This window comes from Zalophus californianus, chromosome 16 (assembly GCF_009762305.2).
Source record: "Zalophus californianus isolate mZalCal1 chromosome 16, mZalCal1.pri.v2, whole genome shotgun sequence".
In the NCBI taxonomy this organism is placed as follows: domain Eukaryota; kingdom Metazoa; phylum Chordata; class Mammalia; order Carnivora; family Otariidae; genus Zalophus; species Zalophus californianus.
In genome coordinates this window covers 49,079,770-49,101,708 of record NC_045610.1, presented here as the reverse complement: position 1 = coordinate 49,101,708, position 21,939 = coordinate 49,079,770, and the positions used below count along the sequence as shown (strand labels likewise).

Sequence of the window (21,939 nt, the reverse complement as noted above, 5' to 3'; positions counted from 1 at the left end):
GGAAGCAGTGCTCAGCAGTTAGACACTTAGCCCCCCCCCCCCCCCGGGAGTGTCATAAATTACACTTTCTAGCTTCCGAAACCCCGTTCTATTCACCCAGGCCTCAGAGATGGTAAGTCAGACGCGGGGGTAGCGCTCAGTCCTCTACAACTGGGGTTGCAAACTACAGCCCGTGGGCCAAACCTGGCCCGCTGCCTGCTGTGATACTGTCCACAGGCTAAGAATGGTTTTTACTCTTCCAAATCGTTTTTAAAAATCAAAAGAAGAATATTTTATGATATTTGGAAAGTAAGTGTCCGTAAGTAAAGTTTCGCTGGAACTGTCAAAGAAAAAGTCACTCAAGGGCACCTGGGTGGCTCAGTCGGTTAAGCCCCTGCCTTCGGTCCCAGGGTCAGCTCCCTGCTCAGCAGGGAGCCCGTTTTCCCTCTGCCCCTCTGCCTCTCTCTCTCTCTCTCTGTCTCTCATGAATAAATAAATAAAATCTTAAAAAAGAGAGAGAGAAAAAGTCACTCAAGTGGTGTAAGGGCATATTTTAATCAGTAATATACTCTTGCAATAGGGTATAAACTGTGACAGGCTGTTTGGCTCGCACTACCTGGCCCTTTATGGAAAAAATTTGCTGACCCCTGTTCTGGAGTAACCGTACACTCATCAGCCAGCTAATTCATCCTTCGATGTTCCCATCTGTGATGGGAGAGAAAAGAGACCCATTCGTTCTGCTTAGAACAATTTAAAGGGAAGAAGCATGAGTCTGGGGGCACCTGGGTGGGGGTCGTGGTGGGGCTTGTCCAGATGGCTCCGTGTTGTCTCAGGGGTTTGGGCTGGGCTTGCAGGGGTGGCTGAGGAGCCTGGGGGACAGAGAGCCAGCCCAGCCTGCTTTCCAGCCAGGAGTGGTGCAAATGGCTGGCACACGATTGTGAAAGCAAAAGGGTCAAAGAGAGCAGGGTGACATAAATGTCAGGAAGCCAAAGCCGGGAGCTGCAGAGAAGGGAGGGGGGCAGGTGAGTCCTAGAGGAGGCTGCACAGCCCCACGTGGCCCTACAGCCACCGGCGGGCCACTGTCCCAAAGAGGCAGAGACAGAACCCGAGAGCAAGTGTGCTCCAGGTAGGAGAATGGGAAAACAGAAGTCTGGGCCAGCCAGGGAGTTGGGGCCACGGTTTAGGAGTAGGAAGAAAGACAGACGACCTCATCCCACAAACTCCATTCTGGAAGTCAGTGTTACCATTGTTCTTATTGTTATGATGACTTTTACCAGAATTAGACCAGTGTGCATCTTAGATTCCTACATGGGTGCCCGTGTTTTCGGCACCGAAGACCCCTTCTGAGTGGAATACCAACTGAACAGAATACGTTTGGTTTCCCAGAACTTGAACTCTTTCGAGAGAGTCCTAGGTGCACCCGAAACTGCTTTGCACACAAAAGCATCTGAGGGTAGCTGCCAGACAGCCACGCATTCTCGCATCTGCTCCAGCTTCTGCTGTGGAGAAAAATATGCCACAATAAAGCAAAACAGAGCCTGATGCCAAAAAGGAAACAGATCCACCAAACCAAGGAAGGAAAACATGCTTTTCTCCCCAGCCCACTGACCTATGCTTGCCAGGAAGGATGTCCAGAAGGGGCAGTTGGTCCAGCTTGCTCCGCTTGGGTCGGGCTCAGGATTCAGGGTGTCCACTGGACTTCAGTGCAGGGTTCAGCCAGGCCACGCTCTGAGGGCCCCAAAGCGAAGCAACTGCACAGGGCTTCCGACCCCTTGCTCGGGTGTGTGTGTGCATTTCACGACCATCGGATCAAGGTCTCACACACCTTCACTCTCTCGGCTCTTTAGAATTCACTGGATTCCATGACGAGCCAGGACTAACAGTTCGGTAATAAATATTTTTGAGTGTGCGATTTTCTTAAATCGCGGTAAAATATACATAGCATAAAATGTACCATCTTAACCATTTTTTTAAAGATTCATTTATTTATTTGAGAGAGAGAGAGTGGGGAGGTGTAGAAGGAGAGGGAGAAGGAGAATCTCAAGCAGACTCCGTGCTGAGCGAGGAGCCTGACATGGGGCTCCATCTCACAACCCGGAGACCATGACCTGAGCCGAAGTCAAGAGTCGGACGCTTGACCAACTGAGCCACCCAGGTGCCCCACCATCTGAACCATCTCTAAGTGTGAAGGTCAATAAGATTAAGTACATTCACATTGTCATGCAACCCATCTCCAGAACTCTTCATCGTCCCAAACTGAAACTTTGCCCCCACTAAGCAACTCCCCACTCCCCCTCCCCAAGCCCCTGGCAACCACCATTCTCCTTTCCATCTCTGTGAATTTGGCTCGTCTAGGGACCTCACAGAAGTGGAATCATATAGTATTTGTCCTCTCCTGTCTGGTTTATCTCACTTAGCATAATGTCCTCAAGGCTCATCCATGTGGGAGCCTGTGTCAGAATCTCCTTCCTCTTTAAGGCTGAGTGATATTCCATTGTGTGACTGACTCTACCACGTTTTGCTTATCCATTCGTCCGTTAATGGACCCTTGGGTGGCTGCCACCTTCTGGCTCTTGCAACTAATGTTGCCATGAACAAGGGTGTTCGAGTATATGTCTTCGCGACTCTGTTTGCAATTCTTTTGGATCTCTACCAAGTGTGACATTTTTTAAGTCAAAACTATTGCAAAACATCCATGATGAACACAGTATCAAGAGCTGACTTGGACACAGGATCCAGATTATCGATTTTTCCTACTGTCACGCTCCTGTGACTTGGCATCACGGTGGAAAGCAGCCACAACCGTCCCCATGCACACGGGAGAAAACGGAAGCAGGCCTGCTGCTTTCCCAGTGTCTAAGCAGGGCCCTTTACCAGTCAGTCCTCACCCGACCTCTGTCTAGCAACTGGGGCGGGGTGGGGGCGGGGTGAAAAGAGACATCTCACTCACCCTCTCTTTGGCTAACACATACAAGGTCCTGACCAAGCGGTTGGGTTCTCACTAATCCCTCCTTGAGACTGAAACTTTCAAGGATCTGCGTGTATCTCGATTTTTCCTGGCTGCCCCAATAAAGATGGATTTTCATCACATTCTACAGCAATATTTCCCCTGCCAGTGTGGCCTGTCCCATTTGGATCAAATATTTTATTTACAAATTCATTTCTAATTCATACCCTTCCCACTTTCAGAAAAGACCTGAAGGAGAGACAGGGACTAAGGACCCCGTGATGTGGAACACAGCTATTACCTGGTGCTGTGCAGGTTGGGAGGGAGCTGCCCACGGCCCCCTCTCACCCACATTTCATGGTGTCACTCGTTTGCAGCCACCGAGGCTATAAATCCATCCCCCCACGAGGCATGGCTCCTGCACGGTAAAGAAAGTTAACTGAGCTCATTGCCATTACCAGGGGCGATGCTCTCTTCCTTCGGCTGGAACATGAAAGACCTGACCTCTTGGAAATTGTCAATTTGGGTTTAGGCTTGCCTCTCTCTTCGCCCATAAAGTGGTCCTGGTAACCCCACGAAGATGGAGGAGGGGGGATTTGCAACCACTACCGGAGCGTCCTGGGCTCTGAGTTTAGGGAGCTCAGATATCAATTCCCAAGTCACTGCTTTACACTGCGGACGTCCTCCCCAGCCCACTCCGCCAGGATGATATGGTCGCAGCAGACACACGTGGCATTTCCCAGGGCCTGGGGGCCACCAAGTCCTAATGAGGCTAATGAACACAAGGATGTGGTCTACCTAGAAAGGTCCAGGAGGCAGGGAGGTGGCGACATGTGATCCTCTCAAGGGGGAAACGAGACACAGCCACGGAGGCCAGCCCTGCCTCAGGGAGTGGCCACGGGACACCATGACAAAGGAGGCCAAGGGTGAGACGAGGGGGACAGCCGGCAGTTGTCACAAGAGGCGATGGCAATGACAGAAGCCGAGAGGCTCGCACGCCGGCTCCCCAGATCCAGGCAGCAGACTCTTGGCCGAGAAACGGGCTCCAGGAACTCCCCAGTGCCACCGTTGTGTGGGGTTCACAGAAGTGACATTTACCGCTGCGGGAGGGCGCGGAAGTCTGGCTGAAAGAAGCTTCTCCTCTTTCTCACCTTCCTCGGAGAGGTAGAGGCTCCCTCAAGACCAGGAAGACCCAGATCCATCCCTGCACCCAAGGGGCCTCCCCATGGCCTCCATGGCAAAGGCTCTGTTGACACACTTCACTCTTCCATTTCCCCATTCAAGGCCTGCTTCGCACATGGGCTGAAAGCCCCCGGAGCGCAGAGGCTGACTGGCCCGTCCACTGGCGCGTGGGGGGGCCCGTGCCCCCAGGAGGTGCCTTCAAGAAGGCAGAAGGACAATAAATTGCTCCGAGGAAAGCAACGCAGGTTTGTGAGTCGGGTAAAGAACACATGGGGTTGCCTGTCCACAGAGTATTCCATTTGAATCGATGAGGGCCCCGATACGGTTTCCCATGCGAAGGTATACCCTCAATTACCTTCATCCTTGAGGCCCCACCATGTGCCAGGCCCGGGGCGTGATGGAGAGTTCTAGACTAGGTCAGCTGTGAACTTTCTCAGTTTCGTCACCGGCAAACTGGTGGACCAGCACCCATGGGATACTAGCTCATCGCTCGGTCCCCCCAGTTCTACTGTCCTCTGGGTCCTCTTAGACATGGAGATAGACTAAATGGTCCCATGCCTCAGGAATCATGATTTACACATTTTAAAAATCACTGTGCAATACATTTGAGGGGCGCCTGGGTGGCTCAGTCGGTTGGGCATCTGCCTTCAGCTGGGGTCATGATCCCGGGATCCTGGGATCGAGCCCCAGGTCGGGCTCCCTGCTCAGCGGGGAGTCTGCTTCACCCTCTCCTTCTGCCCCTCCCCTCACCCGTGCTCTCTCTCAAATAGATAAAATCTTTTCTTAAAAATTAAATAAATAAATAAATAAATAAATAAAACGTTTGGGAACCTTCCCATTAGATGATCTTTAAGATTCCTTCTAGCTACACTCAGTGAGGCAAATCCTGCATTCATAGCTGGTACAAGTTCAAGGAAGAAAGCAAGCTCTCCTCAAAATAAAGTTTACCTTGGGGGCGCCTGGCTGGCTCAGTCAGTAGAGCACGTGACTCTTAATCTCAGGGTCGTGAGTTCGAGCCCCATGTTGAGTGTAGAGTTTACTTTAAAAAAAAATTAAAATTACGTTTACATTGCTTATCTTATGGATGGCCAAGGGAAGGATTTTGAGGAAGGAAGTGGTACAATGAAGGCAAACAGAGGCACAGATGAGAGAGGTCTGCCGGGAAGGAGACAGCCAGAAAGCGTTAGGACAGTAAGCATCCCTCCTTCTGGGATCACCACCCGACCTTCCGCGTCCTATCAGCTCACACGTGTCCCGGAATAATTCTTCGCCGCCGCAGACTGACTTTGCACCCCTTTCCACAGCCATACAGTCTGTCTTCCACCCCCTCTGCCACCAGAACCACTCCCCTGGGGGCCACCGACGGCCTCACCATTACCAACCACATTCTAGTAGAACTTTCAGTAGCATTTTGTACTTCGGGCCTCTGTTCCTTCCAAACATTCCCCGGATTTCCTCTTTGTCCTTTCTCTTTACAGGGCTCCTGCTTTTTGCACCTGCCCCTTACGCTTGGGGGTCTCCAAGTCTCCCATCTTCAGCCTCCTCGTCCCACATCGTAGTTGCTGAGAAATGTCACTCTTTCCCAGGCCCTCCGCTCCCTGGGAGCCCATCCCAGCCTGCACCCCACGTCCCCACCTGCACCCCAGATGCTCCAGAGCGCCCCAGACACATACGTCCAGACCCGACCGCTCACCTCTTGCCCGAACCTACCCTTCGTCCTTTGTTGCTTCTGTTTGATGGTGCCTTCCCTACCCACTGGGCCAAGCCGAGCGCGGCTGGGTTTCTCTGCCTGACTCCCGGCTTGCTCCCCAAGCCACGTGTCACACATGCTCCTCCCGAGACCGCTCCCAAATCCGCACCCTCGTCTTGCTCCCCTGCCGCTGCCACCCAGTGTCCCACCGGCCACCAAGAGAGAGTTTTCCAGACCCATCAAGCCCGTCTCCGTCTCTCACACAGAGGATGTCCTTCGCTTAAACGAATTATGTGCTGACTGAGTGTATTTATCTCCTTTTGATGCTGTAACAAATCACACGAACTCAGTGGCTAAAAATAACACAAATTTATTCTCTTCCAGCTCTGGGGGGCAGAAGTCTGAAAGGCTTCTTGCAAGGCTAGAATCCAGGTGCGGGCAGGGATGGCTCCTTCCGGCGGCTCCGGGAGGGGGGCGGCGGGGGGGAACGTCCAGCCCCTAGAGGCCACCCACCTTCCCCGGCTGGCGCGTCATTCCGAGCCCTGCTTCGGCCATCACATCTGCTTCTCCGACTTTGGCCCCCCTGCCTGCCTCTTCTTAGGACCTTTGCGGTTGCCCTGGGCCCGTCCAGATAATCCAAGGTAATCTCCCTATCTCAAGATCCTTAACTTAAATCACATTGGCAAGGTCTCTTTTTTCCACAAAAAGTCACAGGTCCCAGGGATTAGGAGGTGGGCACGGGGTCCCAGGTCGTGAGGATTCGGAGGTGGACGTCTTTGGGGGAACCATTACTCCATCTACGCCACCGAGTATCTACTACACGGCGTGCGGGTGTTAGAGCAGGACCTGCCGAGGGCTCGGTGACGGCCCTGCCCTTCAGGCGCGGCCGGTTCTGGGGTGCAGGAGTTACGACCCAAGAGCCACGGGGTCTGGGCGGGTGTTGGCAGCACAGAGGGACATGGCGCCTGCCCCCTTCCTGACCCCGCTGCGGCCCTACTTACTCCACGGGCCAGCTCGACGTGACGCGCTCTCCGGCCCCTCATGCAAAAGTTCAGGCTTCCCTCCTTCTGTGCCCTTGACGCTGTGCTCGCTCACGGCCCCACCACTTACCCCATTCTGAGCAATTCGTCGTGTCTGCAGGCCTTGCCGGGTTAGAGACTCTCGGAAGGGCAGGGCCCTATTTTCTTCAGGGTGAGCCGAGCAGCGAGAAGCTTCCCCACAGCAGTCCTCCCTCCAAGCCCTCCGCACAGCGCCCCGCTGGCTAACGGGCAGGGGCCGGAAGGCGGCCGGGGAGGATGGGCAGGGAGGAATCAGGGGGTGCAGTCAGAAGGCCTCCCGAGGTAAGAGAGGGGCTTGAAAGACCTGGGGCTCCCTGGCCTTGGGCGTCGGCAGCCAGAGCGGCCTGTCCCCGCGCTCGGCCTGAGGGGGCCTAAGGAGACCCAGGCGGCCGGGCCGGGGCTGCGGGCCAAGAGCGCACCAGCGGACGGCCTGGGAGAACACGCACGTTTCCAGAAGCGCTTTGCTGAAAGGCTGAAAACTACTTTCATTACGCTGGATCACACATTTTTTTTTTCCAAAATAGTCTCCTCTTCCGTCCACCCTGTTAGCAGAAGCGAACCCAGTAGGAATGATGTGGGTCCTCAGAGGCCTCCAGGGTCACCCTGGGGAGGAGGTTTGATTCATCAGCGAGAGCCTGTGGGCTTACCCACCTTCCAACGGTTCCTCGTTACTTTTGTCTCAGGTTACGTAACCGGCTCTCAGCCTGGTCAGGAAGCTAAAAGGATTGAATCCTCAAAACTTGCCCTTAGAAGAGCCTCCGCCGAGGGCCCCCACTCCTGTTCAGCTTTGTAAAAACACGGACACGTCTAGATTCCAAACGGATGAAAGCCCTGACCAGCAGGTGGGTTGGAAGAACAGGCCCAAAGCCACCCACTCCCTGACTTCAGCCCCTTCCCTCGCGGCTCCCCTGTGTCTTCTGTACATAAAGGGGACAAAATCCGAAAGACTAATTAGAACATTTCCGAGTTCCCCTTGCAAGGTCTCCGAACTGCCAGGCACTCCGCTCATATCCAGAGGGCTCGTCATCAGATGCCTCAGATTCACATTTCTGTTCAATTAGCGAGCGAACGGCATCACACCTCCTCCTCCTCCTCCGGCTTCCTTTGCAGGGGAGCCCAGAGCCCGCCAGCCATGCCCACCTTCCGGAGTCCTCTCCTGGCTCCTCTGAGCACCTCAGCAGAGCCACGTTCTTCTCCGGGATTAGCAGCACAGTTTCCCGAAACAGTGGCTCAAATCAATTTGCAGGGCACCAGTTTTAATGAGCTAAGAGTGGGATAATACCACGGATTTTGCAAGCTGCAGCTTCTGTTCAATTTAACTACCTCCCTCTGTGGATTTACAATCAACCAGAGCTGGCTTCAGACAAAAGGGCATTTCATCACTTTCCCCAAACTCTGCATGGTAGGTATATGCCTACAGACTGGGGCAAGCTAAAGCAGGCAGCAGCCGTCCAAATGGACAGAACCATGGGGAAGCTGTCAAACTAAGGGTTCCAACAGTCATACCTGGTAAGACACAAAATACCGGCGAATGCTAATGCTTTGTCACTGCTCGGGGAGCTGTGTGGAGTGGGTGGGGACAGCTCACTCCTCCTGCACCCCAGGCCATCACTCCGGGCCCAGCTGTCACCTGGCCGTGCTGAATTGGCAAAGGACGTCAGCAGGGAAGGGAGAGTGCCTTGAAGTTCTTCTCTAATCCAAGCCTGTGAGCCGGCCAGTTCCGCGAGCGTTCGAGGGCCTGCTGTGTAAAAGGCATAGGACACGATCTCTGGCACCCACAAACTCATAACCCCCTACCTGTAAAACACACCCTGTGATAGCAGAGGTAGAAGGCTCAGCTGCATGCAGAGAGAAAAAGGGGCTAAATCCAACTGCTGGAGTTTACACAGTCTTGAACAACAAGCAGAGCTTCCCAGAGGAGACCTGGGCTGGAGGCAAGAGTGCTGAAGGCATGCAGGAAGTCGAGGGCTCATGGGGGGGGGGGGTGTGGGGGGTGGCAAGTGGTCTGATTTAGTCTGCTGTATACGGTGCTTGGGAACAAAACTTGGAGGATGGGGTGGGGAGGGGGGGGTGCCTCCAAAGTCCAGTGAAGAAATTCAGGTTGTGATGGGAAACCACCAGAAAGAGAGTGGCATGAACAGATCTGTTTCAGCAAAGTAACTCTGGCTGCAATTGGCAGGAGGAACTGGGGCAACGGGGTTCTTCAAACCTGAAGAAAAGGACTTCCATCCACCAGGGGGGTGGTTCGTTTGGACAACGCTGTGTGAGGCGAGCAGCAAAGTCCATTTCAGACTGAGAGAACTTCAGCTGCTTAAAACCGCCCACGCGGGTGTTTGGATACCGCAGTCCAACCAAGTTAGGTGCAAACAAGTCTCCCTTCCAGCACCAAGCCTCCACTAAGCCAACTTCCTCTCCTTCTTTGTGCTTGACCTCTGCTCCATACGCAATGCTCCCACCTTGCAGTTTTGATGAAATTGCATTTTCCCACTAACTTTTACACTAATATCATTCTCAGAAAAATGCTCCTAAGAACACCAAAGTGACACAGGGATTAAAACCTGAGAATCTTATTTGCATTTTCCCACTAAAGATGAGGACCAGCTTACTCCATCTAGAGCAGACGGGAGCTCAGGGAGCCCTCCAAATCCAGTTTGAAAGAGTTCCTCTTTCCAAAATTCCCGAGATGATTTGTGTCATATCGTTATCAGTTCAACTCAAAGAAAGCAAGACACCTAGCTTAAAAACTGATTCGCTGCAATGAGTAAGGATTATAAAATGTCCTTAGGAGAGGCTGAGGGTCCTTACCACTGACGTTAACAAACTTCTAAGACAGTGTATTCAAGTTAGATTTATGGTGCCACGCTAATAGGATATTAAAAATAAAATGGCCAGGGCACACAAAGCATTCTGTGACCTGCTAATGCTTCTCAAAATCGCATCATGACAGATGCAAAGAATTACTGCCCCAGCAAAAAGAAGACCCTGACTCAGGGTGATTTTCTGCACAGCCAGCATTTTGGGGTTCAGGGGATAGTTGAATTAACGCGTGTCACACCACTGTGTCGTGTATTATTCGTACACCCATATAGTATATTGACATAGACTAGGTTTATGTGTTCTGAAATTAACTCTGGGCTGCACAAACCCAGCATTAACAGGCGACTTTGGTGACTTTTCCCAATTCCTTAGATCTGCGCTGAATGGCGACTTCTGAGAAGGGTACATTTTCTCGCTGCCCACTTGCAGGTCACACCTTAAGCCCCCATAAAGAAAGGCCTTTGCTACCGCTGAGGTTCAGAGATTTAAGTCAAGTCACAAATTTCCAGAAAACTAGTCAGAATTTTACAAATGAACACTTAGTTTCACAGCTAGTATTGTGAATAAAGTCAAGGTGCTGTGCCTTAACTTCTGTCAGATCTTGGATCATAAAAGTAAAAGGAAGCAGAGAATTGTGGTTCACGCATAATAAACCAATCTCCAAATTATTAAAAAGGCATTTTATTATAAATACATTTTAGTTGTAGCAGTAAAATACATTTTGTGTTACCATGAATCTTTTAAGACAAAAGAACTTCACTGAGACAATGATCACAATGTAAGAAGTGTAGACCCCGCACCCCCCCCCAAAAATGGAAAAGTTGTTCGAAGGAACCAAAGCGGCTAAAGTAATTCCAAAACCTGGTTAAAAAAAAAAAAAAATGACCAAAAAAAAGGAAGAAAATAAAGACCCTGGAGAGTGGCTTTGGGGGTATTTTATGGTACAAAGTCATTTTTACTTTGAAGGATAAACTCTTTAGGTATTAGAACCTCTCAGATGAGGTATCATTCACTGTGAAGAAAAAAATAATCATTATAATTTTGCCAGAAATTAACATTATTAGATGGCTACACAACTGGGCCTGAAGAGGTGGAGACAGATCATCTCAGTTTTATAAAAGCCTCCCTTTGGAAGACTTGCCAAAGTAAGACCCCGTACGGATTTGCTAAGTAACTGATTGTATGAAGTTAGCTGAACAAGTTTAGATAAGAACTGTATTTTTGAAGCAATTAAACACACACACACACACACACACACACACACACACACACACAAAACCTGTCACTAATAACAGGACCCATTCCAAAATGCAAAACCCATTACCTTTATAATTGAGAGGAGAGGTATTTTCATCACCATATTTACCTAGGATACAACTACCACATATAACCAGTACCTTCATGGGTTCCAAAGAATCAGGTCAGACGACGGGCACAGAAAAAGTGGATACAGTACAGTGTATACATGGATTGACAGGAAGCAGGCATGGTCTGGATCTCTAGAAATCCAAGACCCTTCCTCTGGATGGGAGGGGAGGACTGGGAAACATTCTCAGGTGGAACCCACACGTTGGGACTGCAACCTGTGAGCTACTGAAAGACAGAGAGAGGTCTTTGTATACAAGGCATCGTGCAAAGCCAAATGTAAATCAACCAAAGCTCCCTGTGGGTTGGAAATGGACAAAGGAACCTGTGCCGAACATGGAAACAATCTCCGAGGAAGGGTAATCAGGCCTTTCAAGGAGGAAGTGCTGTGTCTGAAGAAATCCAAAGCTGTGCATTCTCTGATGCTTATCATGGGTACTTCTACACCTAAGTCATTCTAGAATCTATTGCCTTCAAAATATTTTTTTCTCCTTCTAATATCTCAGTAAATTCAAAGCCAAACTAAAAACCAGAGGCAGAGCCCAATACCCCTCAAGCTGCAGTCTGGGGGAACATTACCAACAATGACAGTAATATATAAATTTTAAAATATCCAAAGACTTTCTCAGTTTCTTTCTCAAAAATACCTTGCTCATACATGTGCACCTATGGTTTATGAGTAACTCATGCTGTCTAGGTGGTGGATTCCTCTAGACTGTTTCTGCAAACATATACAGATTTAAGTAGGAAAGGAATTAGAGACAATGATCAATTTTCTGCCATAAACAACACTTCGGGCTCCCCTAACACTTGCTGGCATGGCAGAGAAGCCAACGTAACTTTGTTAACCTGAGAAACACATCATTTGAAAAGCAAATCCTTTGCCTTCAATCCCACCACCCACCTCCCCCCCCACCCCACCCCGCAAAAAGCCGCAAAAACTACAAACACATTATTTGAGGATTACCTATTGTTTTCAAAGCTCCATGTCACTGCCATCTTAGGACCAGGCCTCCTGTACTTAGTGCCACGATAAATGCGAAGTGCATTCTCGTGACAGTCCGATGGCTCCCTCTCACAATTTTCATCTCCACGTGTAGGGACCGAGACCAACTCTAAGCACACCAAATGCACAGCTTCCAGAACAAAGCCCAGGTTGCAGTGTACACAAAACCAATCTCACCCTAGAAATGAGTGAGCTCCTGCACCTTAACGTGGGAGAGTAGCACAGACCTTAATGGGGGATGGCGGCAGCCAATCCGGAGGCTCTCGTCACTCCAGAGATCTTTCTCCACGAATGTTCCACTCATGGCATCGTAACTATTAAAATTTCTCACGGGGTAAGTTGTTTACACTGAGTAAAGAAATGCATGGTTGGAAAGACCTTCGGACTTTCTCTAGACCAGCAGTTCTCAAAGTGTGGCTCCTGAGCCAGCAGCATCAGCATCACCTGAGAGCTTGTTGCAAATGCAAAGGATCAAGCTGCAGCCTGGGATCAGAAACTCTAGGGCGGGGTCCAGCGATCTGCGTTTCAACAAGACCACCAGGTAATTCCGATGCTGGCTAAAGTTTGCCTACCCTGCTCAAACCTCTAAAATCTTAAAATAGGGCAGATCTTTGAACAGATACTACTGGGTGACTTCTGTGTTGAAGCTATGTAATTTGCTACCCCTCCCTTCCCCTTTACTTCTCAAACATCAAAAGAAGTTATTAATGAAAGAATTCATTTGAAAAAAACCAAGTGTTTTTTAAAAGTAATATTGATTTCCCCTCCTAGACATAGTTCTAAGGCAGGCAGTCACATGCTAGGATGCAAAATAAAATGCAGAAGAGGCCTCCTATATGAGGTGTAGAAATAGCTAAAAAGACACCCCAAGAACATAATGAAAGTTCCATAATATTGTTAAATGAACTCAATAGAATTATATAAAACTTACTATGCTTTATGCTTAATATTTGTATCAAAATAAAATCTCTGTGGAACAAATTGCAAATAAAATCTGGTCTAATGCTGATTACTAAAACTATACGTGTATGAATGTCTCTGGGTTTCCTTCACGCTCCAGTTTTAGAAGCTTTAGACAACTGTATTAACTGGGTTTAGGATTTAACTGCAGCTCACATTACTAAGTCTAGATTTTTCTCCCTTCAAAAAAATTTAGAAACTCCTGTGACTGTTTCCTTAAAGTTTATTCCAAAGTAGATATTTTCCATCATTTCAAAAATTTCAAATGTTACATTAAAAATGTCTTATTTTTAATGTTTGATACTCTAGTTTAAAGTAGTAACAATACATTTTCTGAATGTCTTATAAGAATGTTAAACGTAAGAGTCACTCCTTTTAACAATGGTCTTGCAATTGCTAATTAAACAGATGTATGAAAGTAGTAAGTGTGAATTTAGCAGCTTTACAGTAAAATCTCAGCCAATAAATACCCAACTTCAAGTAGAAGGGAAATGTGAGACACCTAATATAATGAGAAGTGTGAAGACTAGCATGCCACTTACTCTTTCATGATGATATCTTTATAATATGACAGACATTGCTACATGAGATTTTGAACAAGAAATCATAGAACATTATCCATTATTTCTAATTGCTGGGTAGTTTGTGGATCAGATGACAAAGAGGGGAAAGCAAAATCAGATTAACACATTTACTTCCGAGATTTAGGAAGACACATAGGGTGGTGGTAGAAATCAAGGATTTTTGTATGTTCCGGGGTTGGCTTGCAAGAAATAATGTCTGGTAAATCATAAAGGACAAATTATTACCTTTGTGGAGCTAAGGGAGAAAAAAAGGATGGTAGCCTAAATTACATTTTAAGGCAGCAATCTGTATCTTTCAATATATTTAAAGTTTTAATCTTGTATTTTTATACTTTTTCTGGGATTCCCTTTTTAGAGACAACTTTGATATGAAACAATGCTATCAGGTGTCTCTTTTTAAATGACTATTTCAGCAAATCTGATTTTCCTAACAATAGCTGAAATCTAAAATTTAGCTTGAAATTGTTTTTTCAGGCCCCTGGTTCTTAGGCAAGGGGGGCTCTCTCTAGCCAAGGTAGCTAGAGATACATTCTTCTATGTTTATAGTTTTGCTCTTGACATGCATATACATGAAAAATATTAAACATGTCAGGTAACTACACTAGAGCAAGATAATATTATATATTAATCATCTCAAAGTGAGGAAATTCAGTTAGCTTTCTCAGCAATTTCAGTGCCTCCATAAACAAGGAAACTATTTTCGCAAATAGGTCTTGGAGATTGCTATGTTTAATTAGGTAATGCTTATTCAGTGGGAAATCTGCTTCTTTTACTTATTCTGCAATTCTTTGAACTGAAAAGACCAATTGATGTTTACACTGAACCTGAACTTATTCTAGACTCTCTCATGAAAAAAACCACACAAAGCAGTTTGTTATTTCATATATACAAAATGACCTGGATAGAAAGCCTGTCTGTCTGAGGAAAGGAAAATTAAGGTCATGTTAGTTTAAATAGTCAATAATTAACTACTGATTAATCAAAAACAAAGCTCTGCTATAACAATTTGGTAAAGCGAGTGCCAAAATGGCAGCCAAAACCCCTTTTGAAAACACACCAGAAAATATCCATGTTACACTGAATGAGGTTCTTCAAATCTTAACAAAAATTCATTTTTAGATCAGGAGAAAAACCTTTAGCATAGATACTCTACAAATGCTATCACCCAAAAGAATTTCTTTAAGATAAAAAAAGAAAATCTCAAGTAGCACTGAAATTAAAAAGTGAGATGAATTAAAAAAAATAGTTCTGGCAAGAAAAAGGAAAAACCTCAGAGTGATACGAAGAACAAAGAAGTAGAAAGACATCGTGTGAACAATTAACTTCATGTAAAAGAAATCTGTTCTGGAGGAAAAGGAAGCTGGTAATACTTGGTATTATCCAAGAGCTAACATCAAAGTTCCTTTAAAAAAAAACAAAAACAAAAAGCAGTCTCAACTTTAAGGTTGAACCCAGGACGTAAGTTGTTTTCTAAGTCTGCTTTGTGGGTATTTGCTGACACTACCCAAGTAATACCCAGACAGCATGAACGGTCCTCAAAAGCCAGGCCTCATTTCAAGAGAAACTTAAGTGATTCCTGCAGTAAGACTTGCTCAGAACCATTATTTATGGTTGGAAAGATGGCACTGAGTAATGCTGAGGAAGAGTGTGTCAGAACACACATTCGAAGCAGAATCTAAAAAGGTAGTGGATGAAGACAATATCTGAATTCCTGACCGGCTACAGGAACAGGAAGGGAATGAGGGACCCTCAGACACAGCAGAGCAGGGGACTGATAGGTAGCTATTATTTCTAGGTTTTTTTGGAAATAACTGCTTAGAACAGGGCTGTCACAACGACTTAGCAGCTTCCTTATCCAAAGCTTCCAGCATCGGTATATACGTACAAAGTGGTGGGGTGTACACTTGACCTCTTTAAATATAAATACAAATAATTTCAAACTGATTTTTTAAAGATTCAAGTATGGAAAACAGAAAATCAGGCAATCACTCCACGACAAGGGATTAGCTGAAAGCCCTGACGAGCCAGTTCTGTCTACCTAGTCTCAAAAGCTCTTGAACATGTGTGCTGTGGGGGAGGGGAATCATCACAGCTGAAAAGACTATTTTTCACAGACATCCTCACACCAGAGAGATCTAATTTTCATGTGGGCTCTGTCTTGAGTTCCGTCATAGAGTCGGAAATACATAGCTATGTGGCAAAAAATTTTCTTTCCTTGTGACTGAAGTTATGTTGAGCAAAATCTGACCTAGTTAAATGTGGCGGTCTGACATCATACAGAGAAAACGTGGTGCTGGAACTTGCCGGCTCTGTTTTCCACCTGTGATTTATACTAACCATTACCACGTCTGCAGTCGACAGGTCTCCATCTGCTGCCTCACACGGAGACTCACGGCCCCTAACAGAAAGCCACAGGCAAATGACGGGCACCCACTCTGAGCAGAAAGAACGGAAGAACAGAGGCACTCTTTCTTTGTCCCACAGGCTCGCTAACCTTGAACTAAATTGTCTGAGGATGACGGGGGGTTGCAGCTAGCCGACAGCAACTAAACTCCAGTCACAGAAGAGATGTAAGGAGTTTTCTTTACTCCTGCTACTTTTCAACCCCATTTAAAAAATGTACTGTGAATATAGGATGGCCTATTCAAAAGTAGTCCTCCAAAAAACTATTTTTGAATGGATCATCAGGATCCATTGGTTCATTAGCAATGTTTTCCAACCTTATCTTATTTAAAAAAAAAAAAAAAAGTTATATTGTAGTTTCAAGATATCTCTGAAGTATAAAAGTAGTACTACCAAATCAGGAAAACAATAAGGACATGCATTGTTTCAAATGTGTTACAAGACTACAAGTTTTAAGAGGGTAAATGTTTTCCTTTGGATTTTACCAAAGTTCATTCAAAACAACTTTTAGACTGTAGAATATTAAGATAGCTATTTAAATTTTATATTTTTATACAAGTTCAGTGGGGTTATTTTTATATGAATCAAAAGACATGAAAAACAAGGGTAGTTTTTTGCCCCAGATTTTGATGAATTTTGATACATCTTGGACAAACATATTTCTTTTTAATGATGTTCCTCAAACAAAAGAGCAAAATATTTGAATTGCCATATATAATGTCACATTTTAATGTAAACATCAAATAAGGTACCAAAATTTTTACTGGAGGGAAAAAAAAAAAAAAAAACAAACCTTAAAGCGGCACAATTCTTTATACCACTGGAGGGGGTAAGGGAAAGCCAGATTACAAACATTTACACATGCATAGTGAGAAAAAAAGGATTTTACTAAATTCACGCATTTTTAAAATAGTTATCAAGTCTACTAAGCACCAACAATCCTAAAAATTTTTCAGCTTCATGATTTGTTTAAAAAAAAACACACACACTATCAAATTAACGTTAAAAACAAGCTTGAAGTATAGCTTGTCCAAAAAATTAACTAAATATGCCAATGTTTTTTCATGTTACAAAAAACAGTGGCATACAAAATACACCTGCAAAGAATGCCTTTAACTCTATCCTACAGTGGATGGAGATTACAACAGCACATCATACATAGTCTAAAACTATAAAAGTTTTAGAATGCAGCATCTTGTCACAAAAAAAAAGCTGATAAAACTTAAAGTATTTAGAAGATGCTGCCCCTTTATTTTAAAAAATTTTAAATGAATTTAAGCAAAAATAACATACATTTGTACATCAACTGGCCATTTCTGGTACAGAAACCCAGCATATGGTAATATTATTGAATAAATGTAAATGCTACTTACAATTTTTTTTCTTTTTAAATACATTTTAGACAAAGTTTTTTTTTCTCTTTTTTTTTTATAGTTGCACAATTAACCTCTTAGCTGCTAGCTTGATGCAAACATATGTAACAATACACAAATTTAAAAATATTTTTTATTCTACATAAAAGCTGTCAAAAGACTCACGTCAAAAATGCAAAATAATGGAATATACTTTTAAAAAATTAGTTGCAAGTCTAGCAGCAAAGCAATTAAGTGAGAACGTATTTAATATTAAAACAAAGGGAACTGTGCATCTATAGATGAAGTCCAACTATCTTAACTCTACTGAAACAAACAGAAATTAAAACATTCTCCCTTGAGGGAAAAAAAAAAGTGATTATTTAAAATAGGAGTAAAAGCCATTGCTGCCTGATGAGCTCCCCAGGCTAAGTTCCTGGAATAGAGACAGGGGGTCGCTACTCTTCTTGGCCTGCTCAGGCTGGGGCCTGGGCTTGGGAGGGGCCCGTAAAGCGCTGGCATAGGACATGGTGGGCTTGCTGCCCCCAGAGCCCTGCTGGCTACTGCTGTTGGCCGACTCCACGATCTGCTTGTTGGGCATGAGAGGGGGGAACTGGCCGAGATGCTGCAGCACATTATAGTTGAAGGAACTGGACACCTCGAGGTTCTCAGACTTCAGCTGATCCTCAGGGGCTTTGACGGTCTTGGGTGGAACTAAAAGCAGAGAACAGTAATACGATTTAAGGGCACGCCCAGCAACATTTGTCCATCTGGTCAGCTCAGGGTCTCACAACTGGTTGCCATCTCCAGGAACTCAGTGATAGTATAGCCCACGAGGACAGACCACTTCTGCCACAGAATGTTGAAATCACAACACATCGAGGGGCGCCTGGGTGGCTCAGTCGTTGAGCATCTGCCTTCGGCTCAGGTCATGATCCCAGGGTCCTGGGATCAAGCCCCACATCAGGCTCCCTGCTCAGCACAGAGCCTGCTTCTCCCTCTCCCACTCCCCCTGCTTGGGTTCCTGCTCTCACCATCCCTCTCTCTGTCAAATAAATAAAATCTTAAAAAAAAAAAAAAAGAAATCACAACACATCTTATCAAACGTCTCAATCTCATTAATAACACTTACAAAAGAATTAACTATGTAAACTGGAATAGCTAACATATAAAACTAAAGGTCAAAGACGACGGTTTGCTTCAAAAAACTAATTTTATACGTGTACGCTGTGGTATTTATTATATAACTGCTCAACTTTGAAAGTGGGAACATACATGTTCTTTTTTAAATAGAAAGGAGCTGTATACGCAGACTTCTGGTCAAACAGATCTTATGATTAACCTAAGTAATAGTAACATTGGATTCCATTTCTTAAAAATGCTTCCTTTTCTTGTAATACATAAGTAAACACAGAATACGGTGGAAGAAAAACGGCTATGAATTTTTCTTCACATTTCCTGTAATGTAATTTGCCTGACTCTTAACATCCTTTAAGATTCAACTTCACTTTTCCCAATTTTATTGTCCACTAAACCACGACTTGTTTTCAAACACTGTTTTTTTTTCAATCTTTTCAATGTTTAACTAAAGTGGGGGGAGGAAAAATAATTTTCCCTCTACTCTTGTAGGTTCTTGGCTGAGACACCCCCCCCCATAGTAAGACAGATTAACAAGAGAAAAACAGCAGAAGTTTAATAAACATGCACACTTTCTGTATACATGAGGGAGATCCAGGAAACCTGAGTGACACACCGAAATGGTCCAAGCCAGCAACTAAAATAACATCTCCAGCTAAAGGCAAAAGAAGATGTTGGGGGTAGAGGGCAGTTATGCAAGGTTACCAGGAAAAGCACAGTGAACAAGGGTAAGGTCGTTATGCAGGGTTAAGTTAACTTAAGGGTAAACTGTTGTCTTCTCCATGGATAGTTTCCAGAAATTTAGAATCATCCTTCTCTTCCTGGCACAGAGAGGGAGATACTCTTAAAAATAGAGATTTCCCTTGTAAATGTAAATCTCTCTTACAAAAGGGTAACTCTCACCCAGTTTTCAGAGCTTCTGTGTCTATAGTTTCTTAAAAATAATCAGCCTAAAATAATCTTTATGCCAAAAAAGCCTATCTGGGGGTGGCAAATTCTACTCCCCTTCACTAATATTATATTGGATTATAATCATAATACATATTCATTGAGGATAATTTGGAAATTACAGAAAAAGCCAAAGAGGGGGCGCCTGGGCGGCTTAGTCGTTAAGCCTCTGCCTTGGGCTCAGATCATAATCCCAGGGTCCTGGGACTGAGCCCCGCATCGGGAACCCTACTCAGTGGGAAGCCTGCTTCTTCCTCTCCCACTCCCCCTGCTTGTGTTCCCTTTCTCTCTCTGTCAAATAAATAAACAAACAAATAAAAACCAAAAAAAAGGAAAAGAAAAAGAAAAGGCCAAAGAGGAAAATAAGTCATCCACATTCCCATATACCACAGATAAGCCTCAACTTGTTGGTGTGCTTCTTCCTAAAGACATCATATACCACCGATACTTCGTAAGTTATTTAACCTCTCATTTTTAGAAATTTGGATTATAGTCAATTTTTCACCTTAAATACTGTGATAAATGTTATTAGAGACAAATAGTTATTACAGACAAATATTCACTACTACCACCTTATGATAAACCCTAAAAGTATAATGCCTGGGTCCTAAGGTATACACACAATTAAAGCTTTCGGTAACTACAGCCAAACTTCCCTGCAGACAGGTACTGCCTATATACACTCCGCCAACACTGCTTGCTCATTTCCCTACCCAATCACAAGACTGGTGTTATTTTTTTAGCCTTAGTCTATTTTGTAAATAAATAGCTTGTTGTAGCTCTAATTTGCATGTCTTTGATTACTGGTGTTTATGATTTTTTCCCTATGTTTATTATCTATTTGTGTATGGGGACATTAAAGTGAAAATACTTCATTTTTTAGTCTTAGCATTTCATTGATTTAGTATGGTATTTTCATAGTACTATTTTAAAACTTTACAAATTCATAAAATTGTTCAGGGGCGCGTGAGTGGCTCAAGCCCCACATTGGGCTCTGTGCTCAGCTCGAGTCTGCTTGAGATTCTCTCTCCCCCTTTCCCTCTGCCCCTCACGCTCCTCATGAGCTTGTGCGCGTGCGCATGCTCTCTCTCTCTCTCTCTCTCTCTCTCAAAATAAATAAATCTTTTTTTTTTAATTCATAAAATTGTTCAAAATTAATTACTTTAGGGACACCTGGGTGGCTCCGTCAGTTAAGCATCTGCCTTCGGCCCAAGTCATGATCTCAGGATCCTGGGATCGAGCCCCACAACAGGTTCCCTGATCAGCACTGGAGTCAACTTCTCCCTGTCCCTCCACCCCCTCTCTCAAATAAATAACATCTTAAAAAAAATTTTAGTTTAAACCACATTTTTGGAACATTTTTCCCTTGTCCAGCTAGATGTCACTGATTTTGTGAAACAATTACTTTTAAGAGCATTAGTTTAACAATATTTCATGATGAATCACTGAATTCTACTCCTGAAACGAGTATTACACTGTATGTTAATTAACTAGAATTTAAGTAAAAACTTGAAACATAAAAAACGAACATGCCAAACATTTCAATATGTTAACAGTGGCCTGTACTACCTAATATAACATAAATATTTTATTGGTGGTTCAAAAAACCTACTGTTCTTATTTACTTTGCTAAGATTTATTATTTAACCATGCTCTCGTTTTCATGACAATATAATTAGAGTTTAAACTATTTTCAACTAAATAATCAATACTTACAAAATAACTCCAGAGGCAGTTTAACCTAATGCCTACATTCTTACTGAACCACAAACTGAAGATCTCTATCAATGTGACTTACCACATATTCTCTAGATAAGAGAAACTATCCTTTAAAACTATTACTAATCTGATACCCAATGATATTTTTCAAAGTGCATATCTCTACCTAATCTTAAATTTTCATCCGTACATTACTAGAGAATGTCTGATAAAGTACCCATCGTCCCCCGGTGGGCATCACCAGGTGTAAAGGCTGAGCAGTGTGACAAGACTGCCCACCCACCCCCTCAAGCGCACAGGACCTATCTGCATTATCTTCTTAGTCAGCAGACATTCACCAAGAGCCTGAAGTGTGATCAGTGACAAAACAGGAAGTCCAAAGTTCAAAAAGGTCAAAGACACAATTCTCTGCTCTCAGGCTTTCAATTGTGGAGAAAATATGACATCAGACACATTGACCACTTTTAAATTCCAAACCAATACGATATAAGCAGTTTTCTTTAACTCAAGAAGTCTCAAACTTCAGAAAGAAGTTTTCCACGTGGTGACTATTTTGCTTCTGATTCACCACTGGCAATGGCTGCATTTCTCTAAAAATGGATAAATAAATAAATAAATACTGATGGACAGGAAGTTGTGCTTCAGGATACTCGTGGTCTTGAGTTCATTTTTTTAACATTTAACTGTTACTTTCAACTAATGAATACTACAATTTGTCTGCTAGTAATGACAAAATAACAACTGTATGTTTGTGGAAAGGATACCATAAAATGACATGTGCTTTGGACAGTT

General features: G+C 44.6%; 1 protein-coding gene across 1 annotated transcript in view; it reads right to left on the bottom strand.

Annotated features, from left to right (window-relative positions):
• Nucleotides 1-17,411: 17,411 nt before the first annotated feature.
• The window catches only part of HELZ (helicase with zinc finger), a 157,461-nt gene continuing 152,933 nt past the window's right edge, over nucleotides 17,412-21,939 (bottom strand). The window contains 1 exon segment of the mRNA XM_035724531.1: nucleotides 17,412-18,057. Coding sequence (XP_035580424.1) covers nucleotides 17,723-18,057 — 335 coding nt within the window. The 3' untranslated portion in view covers nucleotides 17,412-17,722.